Below are 19,137 nucleotides of genomic sequence, written 5' to 3'. Positions count from 1 at the left end.
TTAGTCCTACTGAGAATATTTTTTGAGTTCGGAAATGTCCTTCCGTCAAACCTGTTTGGTGTGCCAACTATACAGACGCTGTCTCTGGCAAAGACAAATTCAGCTGTACATTTTGCAATGACTGATTTGGCCAAAGACTAAGAGCCACACAATAAATAATACATCATTAATCCAGGATTAAATTCAAACAAAGCTTTCGTTTAAGAAAATAAGGATGCCTGTTCATATGGATTATGCATTTGGCACATCTTTACGTCTAGCCAAGGTTTCCAGATATAACCTGTTGGTCTTGGATGTTTTGACTGCACCTGCCCTCTGTCAGACCTACTGAAATATTGATAATATACAGTGACAGGAATAGCAAATGTAAGAGTGAATGCCAGGTCAGGGCTAACCCTTTGGTCAAACTGAGTTTAAAACAGATTTTTTAGTTTTTGCTTTGTTTTTTTCCCCAAAACAGATATTTAATCAAATTCTTAGCCAAACTCACGGAGCATCAAGACTCTAATAAAATGACACCAGGTAATATTGCAATAGTTCTTGGACCCAACCTGCTATGGACACATTCAGAAGGGTGAGTGCTTGTCTTCTGTTTTGATTATTTCTTACATGTATGTGGACAGCAGCAAATTCTCAAAGCAATTTAAAGAGACAGTTCACTGGAAAAAATTAAAATTCTGTTATGACGTACTGTACATACGACTTATTTTTCTTCTGTGGAGCACAGTGTTGTTACTGTAAACTAAAACTAATAACAATCATTTACTTAAAATAAAAGTACAATAAGATATAAATATTAGATGCAACATTGAAAATATGATAAGAAGATCAAGAAGCTAAAACAGAAACACAAAAATAAAATAAATCGAAATATGCACATACTGACCAAGAAAAAGACAAATTAGCATAGCACATATTAAATAAATTCAAGCTCAATTAAATAAAAAAATGTACAAATAAAAGTGAATTCAAAATAATAATGACTACTATAATAATATATAAATAATGCAAAAATAAGCATTTTTGAAGATTTCATACTACAACAGTTCATAGTGACCTTGTCTGTCGAGCTTTAAGAATGATAAAAACATATAAAATATATTCATACAGATTTTGCACTATATTTCAAGTCATTTGAAGTCATGCGAAGGTTTTCTGTGTTTTAGGAGCTCAACAGATGTGGTCTCTGTGTGTATTCTGTATCTAGTAGTTGTATATTTTGACATTTGTGATGTGTAGATCAAATGGGTCATTGGTCTTCACAGGAACATGACGGAAATGATGACCACCATGTCCCTGCAAATCGTCGGCATCATTGAGCCGATCATCCAGCACGCTGACTGGTTCTTCCCTGGAGGTTCGATAGAAAGAGTCGTGAAAACATATTCGCACATTCACACGAGTGTGTTCTCCTGTGAGATTTGGACTCATTTGTCTTTGCTATTCTTAGATATTGAGTTCAACCTGACAGGCAGCTATGGCAGCCCGGTCCACACCAACCACAACTCCAACTACAGCTCCATGCCCTCGCCTGATATGGACCAATCAGAGCGCAAGCAGCAGCATGACCAGAGCCGACGCCCACTCAGTGTTGCCACCGACAACATGATGCTGGAATTCTACAAGAAGGATGGGTAGGTTGTTCTGCCCTCTTGGCTCTGTCTACCTCCTCCATCTCTCCTCTTTTCCTTTTTTTCATCCCACACTCTTCCTTTAGCTTCTCATACCATCCTTTATCTTAAAGGGACAGTTCACCCAAAAATGTCATCATTTACTCATTCGTTCCAAACCTGTTTGACTTTCCTTTTTCCATGAAACAAAGGGTACATTTTTGAAGAATATCCTGGAAATCCTCGCAATATGGCTTAGTGTGAATATCAAATAAAAAAGGCTGCAAAATAAACTAAATGCATGTATGTGCGGTGGGTTTCAGAGTGTAGCACAGCACTGTGTTTATTTACACATGAGCAGCTCACAATCCAGTGTTTTCGGTTTCTCAAAGGAGCTTGGATCACCATAAATAAGTCGTTTTAAAATGTGCATTTGGGAATACAACATGCATCATATATATATATATATATATATATATATATATATATATATATATATATATATATATATATATATATATATATATATATATATATATATATATATATATTTATTTATTTTTTTGTCAGTAAAAGAGATGCTTTTTTGACGAGAGTTTTCTGCTGAAATATAATGTTGATGGTTTAACGTTTGAAAAGTTAAGACAGCCATAAATATTAGATTGGCAATTTAACAGGAGTACTGTACATTTTAATTACTTTTATATTATTTTACTTAAATAGTTATTTATTTATTTTTATTTTACAGATATTGCAATAGTAATTTTTATTATTTTAATATTTTTATCTAATAATAATACCAATATAATTAAAAAAAAATTTATTAGTAGTACTAGTAGTATTTTCATATGAACAGTATATGTAGTGTGTGTGTGTAATGGTTCTTTTTTTAATTTTATTGATTTTTTTGTCATACTGACATGAAATCACAACAGTTTTGGCCAAATTGTGCAACCCCTTTAAACAAGCACAACAAATCCCCCCCACCCCCCACCCCCCAAACCCCTTTGTAGTATTGTAGCTTGAAATAAATATATTAAAAAATATTTATTTTTCTCTAGGGCAGTATATTATTATAGTATATTATTCTATTTAATGCTCCACAGAAGAAAGAAAGTCATGGATTTGGATCAACGTATGGAAATTGTCACGTTCCTGTGAACTATCCTTTTAAATGAAACATCATTTTAGTAACAGCCTATTACTGACAGGGTTCGATAGTGCCACTTAAACCAGCTAGCAGCAGCGGATAGCTAATGTATTCAGTGACTAATTCACTTAGACCGGGACGTCAGTCACGTCGTTATCCGGTAACCTTTCAGTGTCATTTATTCTCAATTGGAGCTGAGCTCTGGGAACATCTCAGCGACTCCCACAACCTGCCCTCATTTGAATAGAGCTGGTTTCGGGCTGATGGGCTGCTTCGGTTTCTATGGTAACGAGGTAGGAGTGCTGAAGGAGGGCCGCGGCTCACTTATCTTTCACTGAGGGGGCTGGATTTCTGCCGCTATCGCCAGAGACACGTGGCAGATGTGCTCAGGCTCTGACTCATGCCACATGCAATGTCACCTCCAGCAGGTGGAAAAATATCACCTATGGAGGAGGAGATCCAGACTTCTATTAGAGTCCCACTCCAGGCTAGCTTATGACAAATATTGCGTTCTGGCAAATATTTGGCAAACAATGCGGTTAAATTACCACATATTAATTACAAGGCAGTGTGAAATAACTTTTGCTAGTGCTTTAATTAAGTGATTAATGAAAGGTGAATAGCAGCCATTGTAACGGGAGGGAACATGTCCCCACCACTTTTAGACGTTGTTAATTTCATTCCACTACACTGTAAAAAAAAATGGTGACCTGCAATTTAGACCTATATTTCTACCTAATCTAAATGTATTTAGGTTGATTTAGTGATATTGAGTAAAATATATATATATATATATATATATATATATATATATATATATATATATATATATATATATATATATATATATATATATATATATATATATTTTACTTTTACTTTTTTTATATAACTATTTATATAAGAATATACACTATTTGGGAGGTATATTTTGCTTGGCTACATTGCAGAGAAAAGTCAAAGTCAGAAAATTATAGAAGCTTGTTTCCATAACGAGGTTAAAATTGTTTTGTTTTTATCACTTTTTTAATTAAAATTCTGAGTGGAAAAAGTCAGAACCTGAGAAACTGAGTCACAATTACCTTTTTTATATTTTATTCTGTGGCGTAAACATTGTGTGAGATGTAAAGTCAGAATTCAGAGAAAAAAAAAGCATTAGAAGTTTGAGACATAAACTCAAAATGACAAAATTCTTATTTACTTTCTCGCAATTCTGGTGAAAGGGAAAAAGTTTTAATTTTATTATCCTGTGACAAAAACATGCATATTTTACAAAATTACATTTTTATTTTTATTAAATTTTTTTACAACATTTTTGGGGGCATTTTCTGGAGTAACCAACTTTTATCTTGAAGCTTTAGCTTTAAGCATTCATATTTAATTGTATATGAATTTTCCATGACAACTAGCCATTTCTGTTTTTCCCAATGCTCCTCATGTCTGCTGTCATTTCAAACGCAGAGAGAAGTTTTATAGATTACATAACAATTAGAGACTCTAAACCACTGTATTTTAGGACTGATGTGTTTCGTTAAAGGGGAGGCTAAGTGTCTGACTGTTTATGTCCACAGCTCTCGGGGCGAAAGCATTTAGAGTAAATGAGGCTTAATGGTGTCGCAGCAGGCAAGAGAGCCAGCTGCTCATTAAGGCTGACACGTTCTCACCTCTGGACGGCCCTGATCCTCCAAACACTGTCAAACTACATATGTCCCCCACTGCACGCTCTCACCACAGTTCTCATTTAGCTGTCCTCCTCTGTCCCCATGTCATTCACTTTTGCTTACTCTACAGATATTACCGTTAAATGTAAACTGTGTTTTCTCTTAACTCATTATTTTATCCACACCTAATGCAGCATTAGGAAAATTCAAAGGTACCGTTCACCTTTTCTGTTATACTGTGCCTGCCTTTGTTTTTGGTCATTTTAAATTCTAGTAATGTTTCACAAAATAACTTTATTTTTGATCACACAATGCAGCCTTTTATAAACCCTAAACTTTTGAACAGTAATGTGTATTGTACAAAATTTGAATCAAAACCATATCCTATTGTCTAATTATATCTTGTAACAATAACAATAATAAATGTTGATTGTAATGATGCAAGTTACTATAAAGAGTTTTTAACCCTCTGACACATGAATTATGAAATGACAAAAACTTATATATATATATATATATATATATATATATATATATATATATATAATGTACAGTAATCATAATTTAAAAAGTTACAAACCTGGCCTCTAACAAAATAATGACCTTCGCCACTTTGTCAGTCTTAAATAATTACCTAAATAAACAACACTTAAGATGTAGAGAACAGTCATATAGAATTAATGGTAATTGTTAAAGACAATCACTCCAGGTGGCTAGTTGGCATCATGCATCAGAGGGTTAATGTTTCTGTAAAGTATATCTAGTTGTTGTGTTTTCTGCAGTGGTTGTGATTGATGGTTTGTGGGTCTTTATGTGGGTAGTGTGGGTGTCAGAGTCATGGACACATCGTGGGTGAAGGGCAAAAGTTCCTCTACACTGACCCGCAAATCCTCATCCACGCCTCCCAGCGCACAAGCGCCCGGCTCTCCTGCGGACACCCTGATCACCGAGCAGCCCGGTGAGCTGGCCACATCTCCAATCCCCACTCCCCCTCCTGGAGACAGGGGCAGGTAAAAAAAAAGCACACGATTCCCATCGTCCTCTACATGTTTTTCATTGTCATCTCAATGTACTATATACACATTTCACTGTAGAACTTGTTGCATCAACTAACTCTGACCATTCAGCAATTAACTCTTGCTTTCCCTGCATTTGTGTATTAATGACATTGTTTCCTTTGCTCTTTCATGCTTTCCTTTTTCTATCTAATGTTTTATTTTTTGTCTAAAAATATAATTATTTTTTTATGTATACATACAGTAGTGCAGTCAGTATGGCTGTATACACTGCAGTTAAATACAATTGTAAGTCCTCTTTTTAGTTCTTCATCTTCTATAGTTCACACAGACGTCAGTTGTGTGACATCCGCATTCTGCAACCAAATTAACCGCATATACATTAAACAAAACCAAACTCAATGACTAGTTCTTGTAAATAAAAACCCAAGCGAGTCTCTCTTCTTCTGTCGGAGGCAAGAAGATCTCATGGAAAGAGGTACACTACCGCTTGAATGCTTGGGGTTGGTTAAACTTGTTCATTTCGGTTCTTTTAAATTTTAATGAAAGACTCTTTGGAAAAAAATTATCATAGTTTCCACAAAAATATTTAGCAGCACTGCTGTTTCAACATCGATGGTTATAAGAAATGAGCAGCATATTAACAGTGTTGTGAAGGTTACTTCAGAAATCTAATAGATTACAGATTACCCTATTTAAAATGTAATAAGTAGTGTATCTATTTCAATTAATTAATTAAAACAGTGAAACTGATTACATATTTGATCATTTTTTGATTACCTTTCTGAATTTCTTACTGCTGTTTTCAACTATTAATAATTTTCTAACATTTTAAACAGGCAGGGTTAACTTAACAGTAGTACTCAACACTATTTACTTTCAGATGTTAAAAATATTTCAGATTAAATGGAGATTTACATCATAACAGGAAATAGTTTAATATCTATGATAGTGTTTTAACATGAAATCTTTGCATGGCTACGACAGGAAACACTGGGCATCTAACTGTAACCAACATTTTCACATGTAAAAAAAATCAATTTGACCTCTCATTGTGTCAATCACATTTACAACTGTCTCCGAAACTTTTGTCCGTCATGAAAAGATTTGGATCGGTTTCAGTTTATTGCAATTTTTGCATCCATAGTAAGCAATTCAGAGCCATTGTACAAGCAAACACCTAAATCCAAAAATAGCGTTTGACAAGTTGATCCACTGTTGAGGTCCTTGCACACTGAGTTCACGGAAATTGCTGGTCTTTTTAACTTGTGGCTCCAGTATCCAGTACCAAACTGAGCCACTGATATTCTGAGGTAAACTTTGAATCGATCGGGATAATACCGCAACTCCATGAAGAGAGAGGAAAACAAAATCATCCTCACTGCTTGAAGGCTCCATTTTGTATTGTTTTGAGAATTTTTTCGCAACCGATTATTTGATATGAATTGGACCCAAGGTCTTTGCACACGTAGTCTGAAATTCGGACTGAAATTTAGGAAAGGAAACTCCGTGTGGACTCAGTTTGCAAGGACCTCCAGTGTGCAAGGTTCCTGTGCGTGATTCATTTTTAGGATGACGAAAGTGAAAAACACATAACAAAATTTCTCCGTGTTCAAGAGCCTTTAATCTTAAAAAATAAAGCATATACTTAAACGCAAATAGGAAACAAAACAGTTACTGAATAAACCTGTGTCCTAAACTCCTAAAACATTGCTGAAACACAGAGCACGTATATGTTTTTTTGGCATGTTTCTAATTTGCCATTTCAGGAGTGACTCTTGTATTCTGTTCACACCCAAAATGACACTTCTGGATTTGAACACAGTTGTAATTTTTGCAGTGTGTACAGGCCTATATGATCATTTAGTGTGATTAAACCATCACACTTTGGTAGGATTGGTCTCATGAAATGTAAGACATTCTTACTGTGGCTTCCTATTCATTCAGTTTCACTAATAATAAACCCATAAGCCCATATGCAAAACATACATTAATGAAGTGAAGGTCACGCCATGGTTCAGTCATTGTATTTAGGGTTTGCAATGGCTGATGATTTGACTGGCTTACCTCCCTCCCTCTGACACTCTTTCAGGCCATGAAAGGGTTTTTGTGTCTGTGTTTAACTGCTCTGGGTTTTCACTGTATTTAGAGACCTTGGTTTTCAGCGCTATTCACCAAACTCTCTCTGGCGTTTGGTTAATGGAAGAGAATTTCTTTTTTCTTGCCTTGGTGCAGTGCGCAGACACAAGGTCATTCTCAGTGTAATTTTCAGTTTTATTTATTTCTTTATTTCAAATCATCGCTGTGCTTTTCCTCCCAGTGGAGTCAGATGACGCCTGTTTTTTTTTTTTTCGTTGCTAAGCTTGCTGTTTGCTAAACCTGTCGCTCATTGCCGCGTGCTAAACTGGCTAAATGCTCATACCAGCTTGAGACACACATGCAAACCAAAGGATCCTGAGAGTATTTTCAATGTTGTATAACGCTAGCGAGCCACAGCTGGAGCCTAACATCCACTTTCCTGTTGCGCTGTCATGCGTGTGCAGTTGACCAGAGCTCTCTCTCCTGTGTTTGCTCTTTATTGTTTTCAATATCTGCAGCTCAGACGACGTGTCGCCCAATCGGCCGGATTCCTCACATGTCTATTCGTCCCACGTGGAGGAGCGGCCACCCCCTCCGTACCCTTCCTCGTCCTCCCATCCCGGCCCTCACCACTTCTACCCCAAGCCCCCTCCCTGCTCTCGACCCGTCGCCCCCGGGCCCGAGTCCCAGCCTCCCAGCTCCCCGCCTCAGCCCCTGCGCTGGGCAGGCTTCACCCCACCCCTTCCCCTACCCATACCACCCCCGTCTTCTTCATCCACCTCCTCTTCACTCGATATCAATTCTAATCCCAAGCCTAGCTGCCTGCACTTTCCCAAACACGTCCCCGTGTGTGACGCGCCGCATGCCGCTCCGCCTGACCCCAATGCCTCGCCCCCCTACTTTAAAACCCCTCTCGTGCTGACCCGCCACGACTTGTCCCTCGGAAACCCCCCTAGCCTCCCCTCCTCCGCCCCACCGCCCTGGGCCGCCTGTCCATGTTCCCGCGAGAGAGGACCCCCCAGGCTGACTAGGTAAATACCACCTGCCTGCGGCCACCCCGCCTTCGCAAAACACACTGTGACGGCCATCAGGGCTCCCCACACTGTCTGAGCGCTCACCTCAGATCACTCCATACTGGCTCCCACTTTTCCATCTTGTTTTCGGAACTTGCTTTGTAATGTTATTGCTTTCTCAGTCCCATCACGCAGATTCCGTAACATTCTCATTGTCTAGGGAAGCCTGAGGTTGCCTAGCAACTGAGGATGTTACTGGCATTTAGTGAAAGTGGATCCTTCACCTAGAAACCAGTGCTGTCATTGATAGCTTTTATTAAGATTTTGAATCGGTTTTTATTTCAGTTATAGCTTTTTTAGTACATCAAGTTAAACTGAATTAAAATATTGCTTTGGCAGCTAGCTGAAATAAAAAAAAAAAAATCTTGTTTTATATTTTATTTCTGTTTACATTTATTTTGTTTCAGTTAGTTATGTACATTGTGTAATGGTTTTAGTTTCAGTTTTAGGTAGAAATAAATACATTGATGGAGCTGCATATGGTGACATGAATGTATTATTCTTGTGAATGTACTGATTGTGAAATTGAGCCAAGAGTTATGCTTGATGTGCATGAATATTAACCCCAGCTCTGTTCCAAAACCTAATGAGCTGTCCACCTAGGCATCTATTTTAATCATCCTAGGTGCTCTCCCAACACAAAGACTCCTCCAAACAATAGGAAACCGATTTCTTCTGGCATTATGAGATGACTTTGGAAAAATACAAATGAAGGACTTCCCAAAATCAATTGCAATGATATAATCTGATTTCCACTTTACATTTACTTCTCATTTCTTAGAAATTCCTTATAATTAAAATGCATTCATTCTGACTGTATAGAGCGCTGCAGTGATGACATATTTTTGTAGGCCAACTCGTTAGTTAGCATCACCCTGGTTCCCTCGACAAAAACCAGAAGCCAATGAAAAAAAAAAAATTATCTTATGAATTTACAGGATAATATTCACTAAGGAGTTTTAAAGCCTAAATACTATTGTCAGAAGTAAAAAAGCTTAAACATACACGAACATGTAAAACTGTGTTATCTGTGCAGCACTCTATAAGAGGAACTGTAAATGTTGAGTTTCTTATGCACTTTACTTCAGGAGTGTTTGTATGGCAATGCATGTCAGAGATGTCCCTTATAAAAAAATGAACTGTGGTTTTACTACAAAAAATAAATAAATAAAAAACTCAATTCTAGTTTCTATAGTTAAATCATGGTATCAACATTAGCCATGGTTTTGCTACACTATCATAGTTTAACCATGGTATTTGTAGTAAGACTGTGGTTATACAAATGGTAATAAACAAAATTCAACAAAATATACAAAACCCCCCCCCCCAAAAAACATGGTTATTAAAATGTTATCATAATGAACCTATGGTCACTATTAGTGTCTGACTTCGTTTTTCCCTGAAGACAAAAACTACATTTTACATGTATATCTACTCAAAGTTTGTTTTGCTAACCTTTTAGGAGTACACCAACATATACAAAGCTAAAGATACGGTCACAAATGTTTGACTAAACAGCACAAAGTATAATTTCATTGGTTTACAGAGCTGGTGCTCATTTATGATTTTCATTTCAGTTACAATTCGGTAGCTGCTGACAAGGACAACAAGACAGCTCACTAGATTCTGAAACACAGTAGGACCACATAAAATGTTATAATTTTACCAAGATTAAAGTGTTCCCTACTTAATAACCATCTCAATTGGAGAACTCTAAAGCCAAATGCACTGGTAAATCGGCAAACGGATGAAACAATTACCAAAATCAAATTAAATTCAGACCTTTCACAGCAATGTAGGCCATAAATTTAATTGAGGTGGGAATTGTGTATACGACTGCTCTTTTTTTGGACCATCATTCTCCCGGGTTGTTTGAAAGGTTGCAGGAATGTCAGTGGAATTACATGAATTCCCATCGCTTGACACCATCCATGCCATACAGATCGAACATCTTTATTAGAGAGCTTAGCATCAGTACAGTCGATATTAGCCATTTTTTTCTAATGGTGTTGACTGTGTTTTGCATTGGCACAGGTTCCCCTCCCCATCTACCCTCAAGACCTTTCATTCAAACATTGCAGGGAAATGCAGAGATTGAGTTATAGATGTGGCGGATTCATTCCTAATGTAGTCACATAGATGCAGATATTGCAGAATTGTCTGCACGGATATAGATGTAGAGGACTCATGTGTCCATGTGTGCACATAGATTTATCTTCCCCAGAGAGGCGCCTGAATAGAGCTGTCAGAGTGAAAAACAGGCTCCACATGCTCACTTATATTAAAGATACATGTTGTGTGTGTGTGTGTGTGTGTGTGTATGTGTTTGCTGGGCAAGGACACTCAATCCCCCTCCTGCTGATGTATGAGAAACACTCGGTGTAAATCCACCTTCACATGTCTTTGGTAAAAAATCAAGTCACACCTACATGAAAGCAGATTCTAGTTGTGAATGTTCAAGCTACAACGAAAATGTAACCTCTATTTTGTCACCATTTTATACCTTCTAGTAGCTGATCTGGTAAAGCATGATGCCAGCAACACAATGGCCGTGGGTTCTATACCCACGTCAGTTATGTCAATGATGTTATGTCAAGGTGCATTCAGACACTATCCAAACCAGTAGGATGTTATTAAACACTTAAGTCGCCGTTTTTAGTTTCGATGATGGGGACGTGAGGGGTCCTTGCACGCTGTTAGTCATTAATGATACAGTGGGTGCAGATTGATGGCAGGCAGTCATGTTTGTCTCTCTCTCCAGCACTCTGAAGAGCAAGGAGCTCTCTCCTGTGATTGGCCACAAGGCTATGCAGGCGTCAGGAGCAACAGTGCCCCCTGTCAGCGGTCAGCAGAGCAACAGCCAGTCTCCCCACTCTGCCGAGCACAGCCCCCACACCTTACGTAATGGTTCGTCCCACTGAGTTTCCTCTTTAATTCAATCCACAGATAAAATCCTCTTTATATCTGGTATAATGTCAGCTTTGGGCAATCAGATCACTGAACGCATCTGGTAATAACATGTTTATGATTAAGGTGATTTTGTGACTACATACATCACATCAGTATTTGCTTTGTATTGTACTGAGAAGTCTTTGGCATGTGGATACTGGTGAACTTTATTACATATTTTAGAATGGGATGGTTATTTTAGTAAGTAAAATGCTTGTTTTTCTACAGTAATAGTGTTATTGATACTGTCTTGATATACCGTTATTCATTTGGAAAGATCGTATTTCTTAGACCAAGAATATTTGAACAAAGCTGTTAATTGTAAGGAAAATGATTAAAGATATCAAGTCTTGATTTCAACATTAAGTAAATTCATGCTTAAAACAATTATAAATACATGTATTTGTATTTGGTGGAACAAAATATGTTGACATGGTTTAATGTTCAAAAAACACATTTTTCAAATACTGTACATTATTGTAGGTCCTTTATGACCCGCTTCTCTCAAACACATAGTTTTTACAAAGTCCCTTTTTCTGCAATCTGTTCTGATTGGCCAACTGACCCAGTGCATTGTGATTGGCCGAGCACCACAAACACTCGTCGGAAATGTAACGCCCCTTTCCATAGTTAATAATGTCCTTAGTTTTACCATCAGTTCAAGCTCGAAAGGGGAACAGAGTTGCGTAACAGACACAGTGCTGCAGCAGTACACAAGTCATGGACAGTTAAGACAGCTGACTCCACTGTGTGACCCTCTCTCTCTCTCGTGTGCGCTCTCTCCCACACACACACACACACACACACACCTCGCAAAACTCCACATTTGAACAGTCAACAGCAAATACTTAAACTAATGACAAAACATCCATACAGTAGCTGATTCAGAAGCACCAGAATGCCGTAGCAAAGTTAGAATTACCCCCTCTCCTAAGTTCACGAAACGGTCATCCATAAAATGTGTTGCTGTTCTGTTGTAAGTAATCTTAAAGATTCCTAAATGCATCTACTTTCGGAAGGTCAAATAAAGTGCTTTTGCTTTCGCCTAGATACACACAGCATCTCCCTGACATGACTGCTTCAACACTAACTGCGGTTACTGAAACCACGCCGTCTTTCTTTGCATTAACATTTTAGCGGCATTACGCAAATATTCCCACATAGTGATATAGACATGTGGGGGCATGTTTGAATGAGATGTTTTAGGGGGGCGTGGCACTTTGAGTCTTAACTTTAATAAAGAATATCTCTTTGGATATGAAACTTTAATCTTTCCAACTTTACAGATATTCTTTATGCACCAAGAGCTTGTAACACTCCAAAGAGAAAAGAGATTCCTAAGATCCATTGGACCCAATTTTCACCGTTAAGCACTTTGAATCTGTGATCTGATCACCCAAAATAAATGTTAATACCAGGTATAAACAGGATCGTAGAGTAAAGGTTACTTGAATGCATATTTGATTTTGTCTTGTCTCTCTCTCTCTCCTTACAGCCTCTAAGAAACTGGCCCCCGTGCCGCCCAAGGTTCCCTACGGCCAGTCGGGGGGGATGTCAGACCAATCCACAGGTCAGCCGTCTCCGGTCAGCCTGTCCCCCACTCCCCCAAGTACTCCCTCCCCATACGGTTTGGGCTGTCCCCCTGGACACGCACCCACCTCTTCCCCTGGCCAGACCCCATTAGGGGGACCCCATACGTTGTCCTCACTGCCCTCTCTGACTGGTACGCTCACAAAGTCCCGACCCACCCCAAAGCCCAGACAGAGACCCAGTCTACCCCCTCCCCAGCCACCCACCGTCCCCCCTACGGCCCCCCAGCCCCTGGATCAGGGTCTACTTGACGGATTGTCCCCCGGGGAGAGCATGTCCACAGGTAAACATGCCTCAGTGGCAACATCACAAGTGGGAGTCCAGCGTCCCTCTCTCAAACTGTCTGTCTCTCCGTCCTACGCAGGCGATGGACTTTAAGGAGCCAGATCCCCTTATGAAATGTGAAGACAATTTTCTTAAATATGGGGTGCCCATAGATTAAGTTGCCTTTGAGATGTATAGTATGATGATTACTTTTGAACCCCTAGGATATTTTAGCTCAAGGATTTTAAGAAAAAACGGAAACAAAGGGAATTTATTTTAAGCTCAAGGACATACTGTATATATTTTACTACAAAATGAAGTGTGTAATTCTTGCACCACCAGTGGAAAATAATGACTTTCCATACAGAGTTTGCACAAACTCTTCTGCTCCACCACAAGCAGGTCTTGTACCAATTTCATGCCAATGCTTGATCCAGAAGTGTTTTAAAAGCGCCACTTAATTTACATTCTTTAGGGTTTAAAATAAAATAAAGAGTGAAAATTGGCAATTACTTGCTGAAAATCTATGACTAGCTTTACATTTGACTTTCAGGAACTGGAAGGTTGCGGTGCAGTCATATTTACCATGGTTTAGTGAATTTTCATTGGTTTCATTTCAACAAGAATCCAAGTGATCAGGAATCACACATGAGGGTGAACTGTTTTCCCAAGCAGAAATTTAATAGGAAACACAAATTGGTTGCATGGAAAGAATTGTCAGGAACTTTCTCAAGATCAAATCGAAACTTACAGATAAGCTTTACTTTAAACTTTTTCATTTATCATAGTCCGGCGAATTTTCACAGTTCCAGTCATTTCAATAGGAATCCATGCAATCAGGAATAACCAGGCTAGATTTCGCAAAGGGTTTAAATTGGTCACATGGAAAGAAAAAAAGTCAAGCATTTGCTGAAAATCTTCAACTTCAAATTTACGGGTAGCTTTGCTTTCAACTTTCAGGAGTACATTTGTATTCACATTTCAGAGGGTGAAAGATTTTCCCCCACAGATTTCGTAAGAGATTCAAATTGTCACACTGAAAAAAACACTTGCTAAAAATCCACAAATCCAATTGATTTGCTAACTTTACATTCAACTTTCAGGACTGAAGGTGCAGTCACATTCACCACCAAGTTTTCTCATAAAGTTGCCTCTAAATAACAAAATACAAACACATTGAACTTCAGGTGGTCACGTTACAAACTTCTATGTTGACCAGACTTTATGCTGCAAGTCAAAAGTCTAGCTACATGAGACTGACCAAGAAAAAAGTATTTTAACATGCAAAAGAATTACACATTTCATATTTGAAGTTCAGTATGAGCCCTATAGTTATTTTCTCAGCTTTAGTCTGTTTTTAAAGTAAGGTTCTGTGGTCTTTGTATCATTCTAGTGGCCTGCTGTATGGCACTGATTGTATGTTCTCTCATGTGAGGCGTGTCTGTCAGTCATTCTCCTGAGCACTGATTGATGTATGACTCTTTTATCCCCTGTCATCATTGTGCACCTTGCAGCTGTGTGAGGCCAGGGACTGAGTGTGGGCTGAGTGTGAGGGGGACATTTAGGGTAAGCCAGAACCTGCTGTGCCCGTTCCATAGCCTCATCTCACACTGTCTGGCCTGGTGCTGTGGCTGAATCTGGGGCCTCTACCGCAGCCTTGTTCTCTGTCTCATACCGTAAAACTTCCTTCTCCAGCTCTGTCATTCTCTCCCAGTCGCGGGGCTGTCCTTGGCTTCCTCATTCTGTCAGTGTAGTCTGTGCATGGTGTGAAACTGGTCTATGCATGGCTTATGGCCTTACTTTTCCGAGCAGCATCACACATTTGCCAGCGTCGTCGCTTATGAAGTCCATCTCAACGCGTCCAGCCCTGACCTCACATCGTGATCCATTCCCCCTCCCAATGTCCCCACCACCACATAGGTGGGCCCAGGTAAACCCTAACCAAACTCGCTTTGAGTCGAGTCCATCGCACAATGACAGTATAACTCTCTGCCCCCCACAGTCGTGACTACACCATCTTGCGACCATTTCATTCTTACACAGGGGAGGTCATCACAATCAGATACAGTCCACCAATCCACAAAGTCCACTGACAAGTTTCTTAATGTTACCGCATTTTCAATTTACACCCATCTTGTTGTCTATGTGTAGAGTATTTTGTTCATTGTGGTCAGTGTTGGGGGTAACACGTTACAAGTAACATAACGTTGCGCATATTTCTTGTTGAGAATCAAGTAAAGTGACGTGTTAGTATTAACATTTATGCTACAGTACTTTTTCGAACATGGAACAGGTTTAGTGTAGTATGTAAACACTTATGTAACAGAGCATAAGTAACATAATGGTAACAGTGCATAAGTAACATAATGGTAACAGTGCATAAGTAACATGTAACATTAACAGAGTATATGTAACAGTGGTAACATCGCATAAGTAACACGTAATGTTAATAGCACAAGTAACACAATGGTAACAGTGCATAAGTAACACATAATGTTAACAGAGCATAAGTAACAAAATGGTAACAGTACATAAGTAACACGTAATGTTAACAGAGCATAAGTAACACAATGGTAGCAGTGCATAAGTAACACATAATGTTAACAGTGCATATGTAACACGTAACGTTAACAGAGCATACGTAACACAATGGTAACAGTGCATAAGTAACACATAATGTTAACAGAGCATACGTAACACAATGGTAACAGTGCATATGCAACACGTAACGTTAACAGAGCATACGTAACACAATGGTAACAGTGCATATGTAACACTTAACGTTAACAGAGCATACGTAACACAAATGGTAACAGCACATTAAGTAACACATAACATTAACAGAGCATAAGTAACACAATGGTAACAGCGCATAAGTAGCACGTAACATTAACAGGGCACAAGTTACGTAATAGTAACAGTCCATAAGTAACACTTTATTACTAATAAGTAATATTACTTTTCTGTAAATTATCTGATACAATTGGAAACATCCTATTACAATTAACTTACATGAAGTGTATTCACGTTACTGATAAATAGCATACTAAAGCCACCTTAAATTCTGTAACAAGCATGTTACAAACAGACACATGTGTAAAGCATTTTTTTTCCAGAAATTGTAACTCCTGTATAAAAACACTTATGCAGTCTTTGTGTGATAAACAATCATAAATGTGGTTTCATGCTATATTTGTTGTTGTGGGCAAATCATGTCAGGATATATAATACTTTTCACAGTTAAATTACCTAAAAATTTCTATAAGCCAAGCAGGAAACCACCATTCTAGAAGACAGAGAGCCTTAGCTAATTGACGCCTGGACAAAATAACACAAAAATATCACTTAACATTTCATAAAAGCTAACAATGTAATCGAAGTACATGTAACGTGTTACTATTTAAAGTAACATTCCCCAGCACTGATTGTGGTGAACTGTTGATTCTATCTTTGTTTCTTTCTGAAAAGCTGCAAAAAGCTTTATGTGGTACTTTAGATTTCATATGAGCATAGCAGAGATTTTGCACTGAGGCAGGACAGGTTTAATTTCAAATGAAACAGATATTTCACCTTCCTCCCCAATGGCTCAGTGTAACAGAATCACTGTGCAGAATGCCAGGAAACAGTCTGATGTGCCCCTCTCCTGATGCAACCCATATTAAACACTCTTCGCTGACTTCACGTCTAACAGTGGTCTGGGAACTAAATTTGCTTTTTGCTCTCTCTCTCTCCTTGTTTCGTTTTCAACATCCTCATCATCGCATTTCCACCGTTTCTCTCTGTACCGTAAACTTGTCTTGTCACTTCACTTTTGTGGCCATCGCTCTCATTTGCATGATCCTATAGCAGATTTCTTCAGTTTGGAAATTCCCTCCATCAACGTCAATCTGGACAGCCTGTTGGATGAGTTCAGGGTGGTCCCATGTCGGAGCTCCTTTGCTGTGATCAGCTCTCCGGAGGGGGAGTCCGTGTCCGAGGAGGAGGGCCAAAGCACCACGCTTTGACCCCTGAGCCCACCCAGCAGCAGAACCTGTCCACTCCTGCTGAGACCCAGCTGGAACCCCACCTTGGCCAAACCCTCAGTCACGGATACTACACGGATACTACATGAAAGACTCAATAAGACGCCAACCACACAACAGGTGCCATAAAAAAAGCAACAGAATGGATTTCGTTCAAATTGCCACTGGAGGAACCTGGAGTTTTGTGTTCCGATTCCTGATTCTCTCTGAACGATTCTGTCTGTTTGTTGTCGTGTTGTTGGTTTTGTTTGATTGGATGTTTTTATTTCTGCCTTATCAGAGCTGCAATTACAATACAATGCACATAGGGAGCGGTCTGCTGACTGTAAAGGAACCTCATACACTTGCTGGAGGCTTTGAACTGAGACGCACCCTCATGGTATATGCTCTGTTACATTAGTGTTTACATACTATATATACCAAGAGTAGGCCGTCTTTGTTTTCCCTACAGGGTCCATGCTATGCTCTTTATAGATGACTTGGTGGCATATAGCATGTTTAAGTCTAATTTTGCAATGCTGAGGTCTTTCTTTCTTTCTTTTCTACTCAATCTCTCTAAACCTACACTAATCACTGCTTTAGCAATCCAATTCAGTTGACCTTTTGCTAAGTCCCGCCTTAAAGTGCTACTGACCAATCTGGCCTTAGCAACTGTTGCTGCCCATTATATTATCAGACAAGTGCTCGTTTCTAAAGTAGATCTATGGACAGACTGTGTGTTTAACTAATTTTATAAAATTAGTTAAAAATTTATATTAAATTATATTAAATAAAATGTAATTTTTGGCTGCAATGTCAATTCGACATCTAATATCAATGTTAATTTGATGTCCAATACTAACGTCATAAGATGTTGATATTTGTTGTTTAAGGTTGTGTAACCAAAATCCAATCTGATGTTTTATTGATGACCTGTGTATACTGGGCTAAATACAAGTTGCTCTGGATAAAAGAAAATAAATAAATAAATAAAATAGATAGATAAAATTCATAAGTGTGACCCTGGACAACAAAACCAATCTAAGTGTAAATTTTTTTTAAATTGAGATTCATATATCACATAAAACCATATATAAATACGCTAAATAAATAAGCTTTCAATTGATTTATGGTTTGTTAGGATAGGACAATATTTTATACGTTTTTATATATTTACAGTAGGAAATTTATTAAATATCTTCATTGAACATGATCTTTAAACAATATCCTAATAATTTTTGGCATAAAAGAAAACTTTGATAATTTTGATGTTTTTATGTGCTCCAGGGTCACAAATATAAAAGTAAATATTGCCTCACACAAGAGAGATCAAATTTTCCCCACTTTTCCAAATCTTAGAAATTGGGAATTGCATGAGGTGAACGGAATAATGTGTCCTGAAGATATAATGTCCTGCGGTGGATTCAGTCAAGTTTGTCTGAGTCAGCAACAGAAACTGAGGGGGCGGAGCTTAGCAGGGAGTCAATTAATTCAGAACTTTCTGAAATGCACATAATACAGTAACACAGTGACAACTGCTGCAGTAAAGTGTATTTTCTTAAAGAGCCAATACAATATAATGGAAGCAAAGTGGGAAATCCAGGGTTCCCACAGTCATGGAAACTATCAGGGTATTTTAATAGCGTCGTGGAAATTTTTTTTTCCTCCCTCTAAAAATCATGGCATTTTTAATAGTCTGTATATAGATATTTTCTGTTCTGAAGTGTTTCTTTTTTTGTGTGTG

General features: G+C 38.3%; 1 protein-coding gene across 8 annotated transcripts in view; it reads left to right on the top strand.

Moving 5' to 3' along the window:
- The window catches only part of LOC113067704 (rho GTPase-activating protein 44-like), a 52,595-nt gene extending 34,027 nt beyond the window's left edge, over positions 1–18,568 (top strand). The window contains exons 14-23 of one of the 8 annotated variants that reach the window (XM_026240113.1): positions 461–574; positions 1,266–1,357; positions 1,451–1,634; positions 4,616–4,633; positions 5,243–5,431; positions 8,035–8,547; positions 11,351–11,496; positions 13,034–13,411; positions 14,907–14,958; positions 17,242–17,377. In XM_026240113.1, coding sequence (XP_026095898.1) covers positions 461–574; positions 1,266–1,357; positions 1,451–1,634; positions 4,616–4,633; positions 5,243–5,431; positions 8,035–8,547; positions 11,351–11,496; positions 13,034–13,411; positions 14,907–14,914 — 1,642 coding nt within the window. In that variant the 3' untranslated portion in view covers positions 14,915–14,958; positions 17,242–17,377. Of the gene's footprint in view, positions 1–460; positions 575–1,265; positions 1,358–1,450; positions 1,635–4,615; positions 4,634–5,242; positions 5,432–8,034; positions 8,548–11,350; positions 11,497–13,033; positions 13,412–14,906 lie in introns of all 8 variants that reach the window. The other 7 variants (XM_026240112.1, XM_026240109.1, XM_026240115.1 and 4 more) reach the window with 7 other exon arrangements.
- Positions 18,569–19,137: the final 569 nt, after the last annotated feature.

The sequence above is a fragment of the Carassius auratus genome, linkage group LG28B (genome assembly GCF_003368295.1).
Source record: "Carassius auratus strain Wakin linkage group LG28B, ASM336829v1, whole genome shotgun sequence".
Taxonomy (NCBI): Eukaryota; Metazoa; Chordata; class Actinopteri; order Cypriniformes; family Cyprinidae; genus Carassius; species Carassius auratus.
Note: the sequence above shows the minus strand (reverse complement) of the source record. Positions and strands in the feature narration are given on the sequence as shown.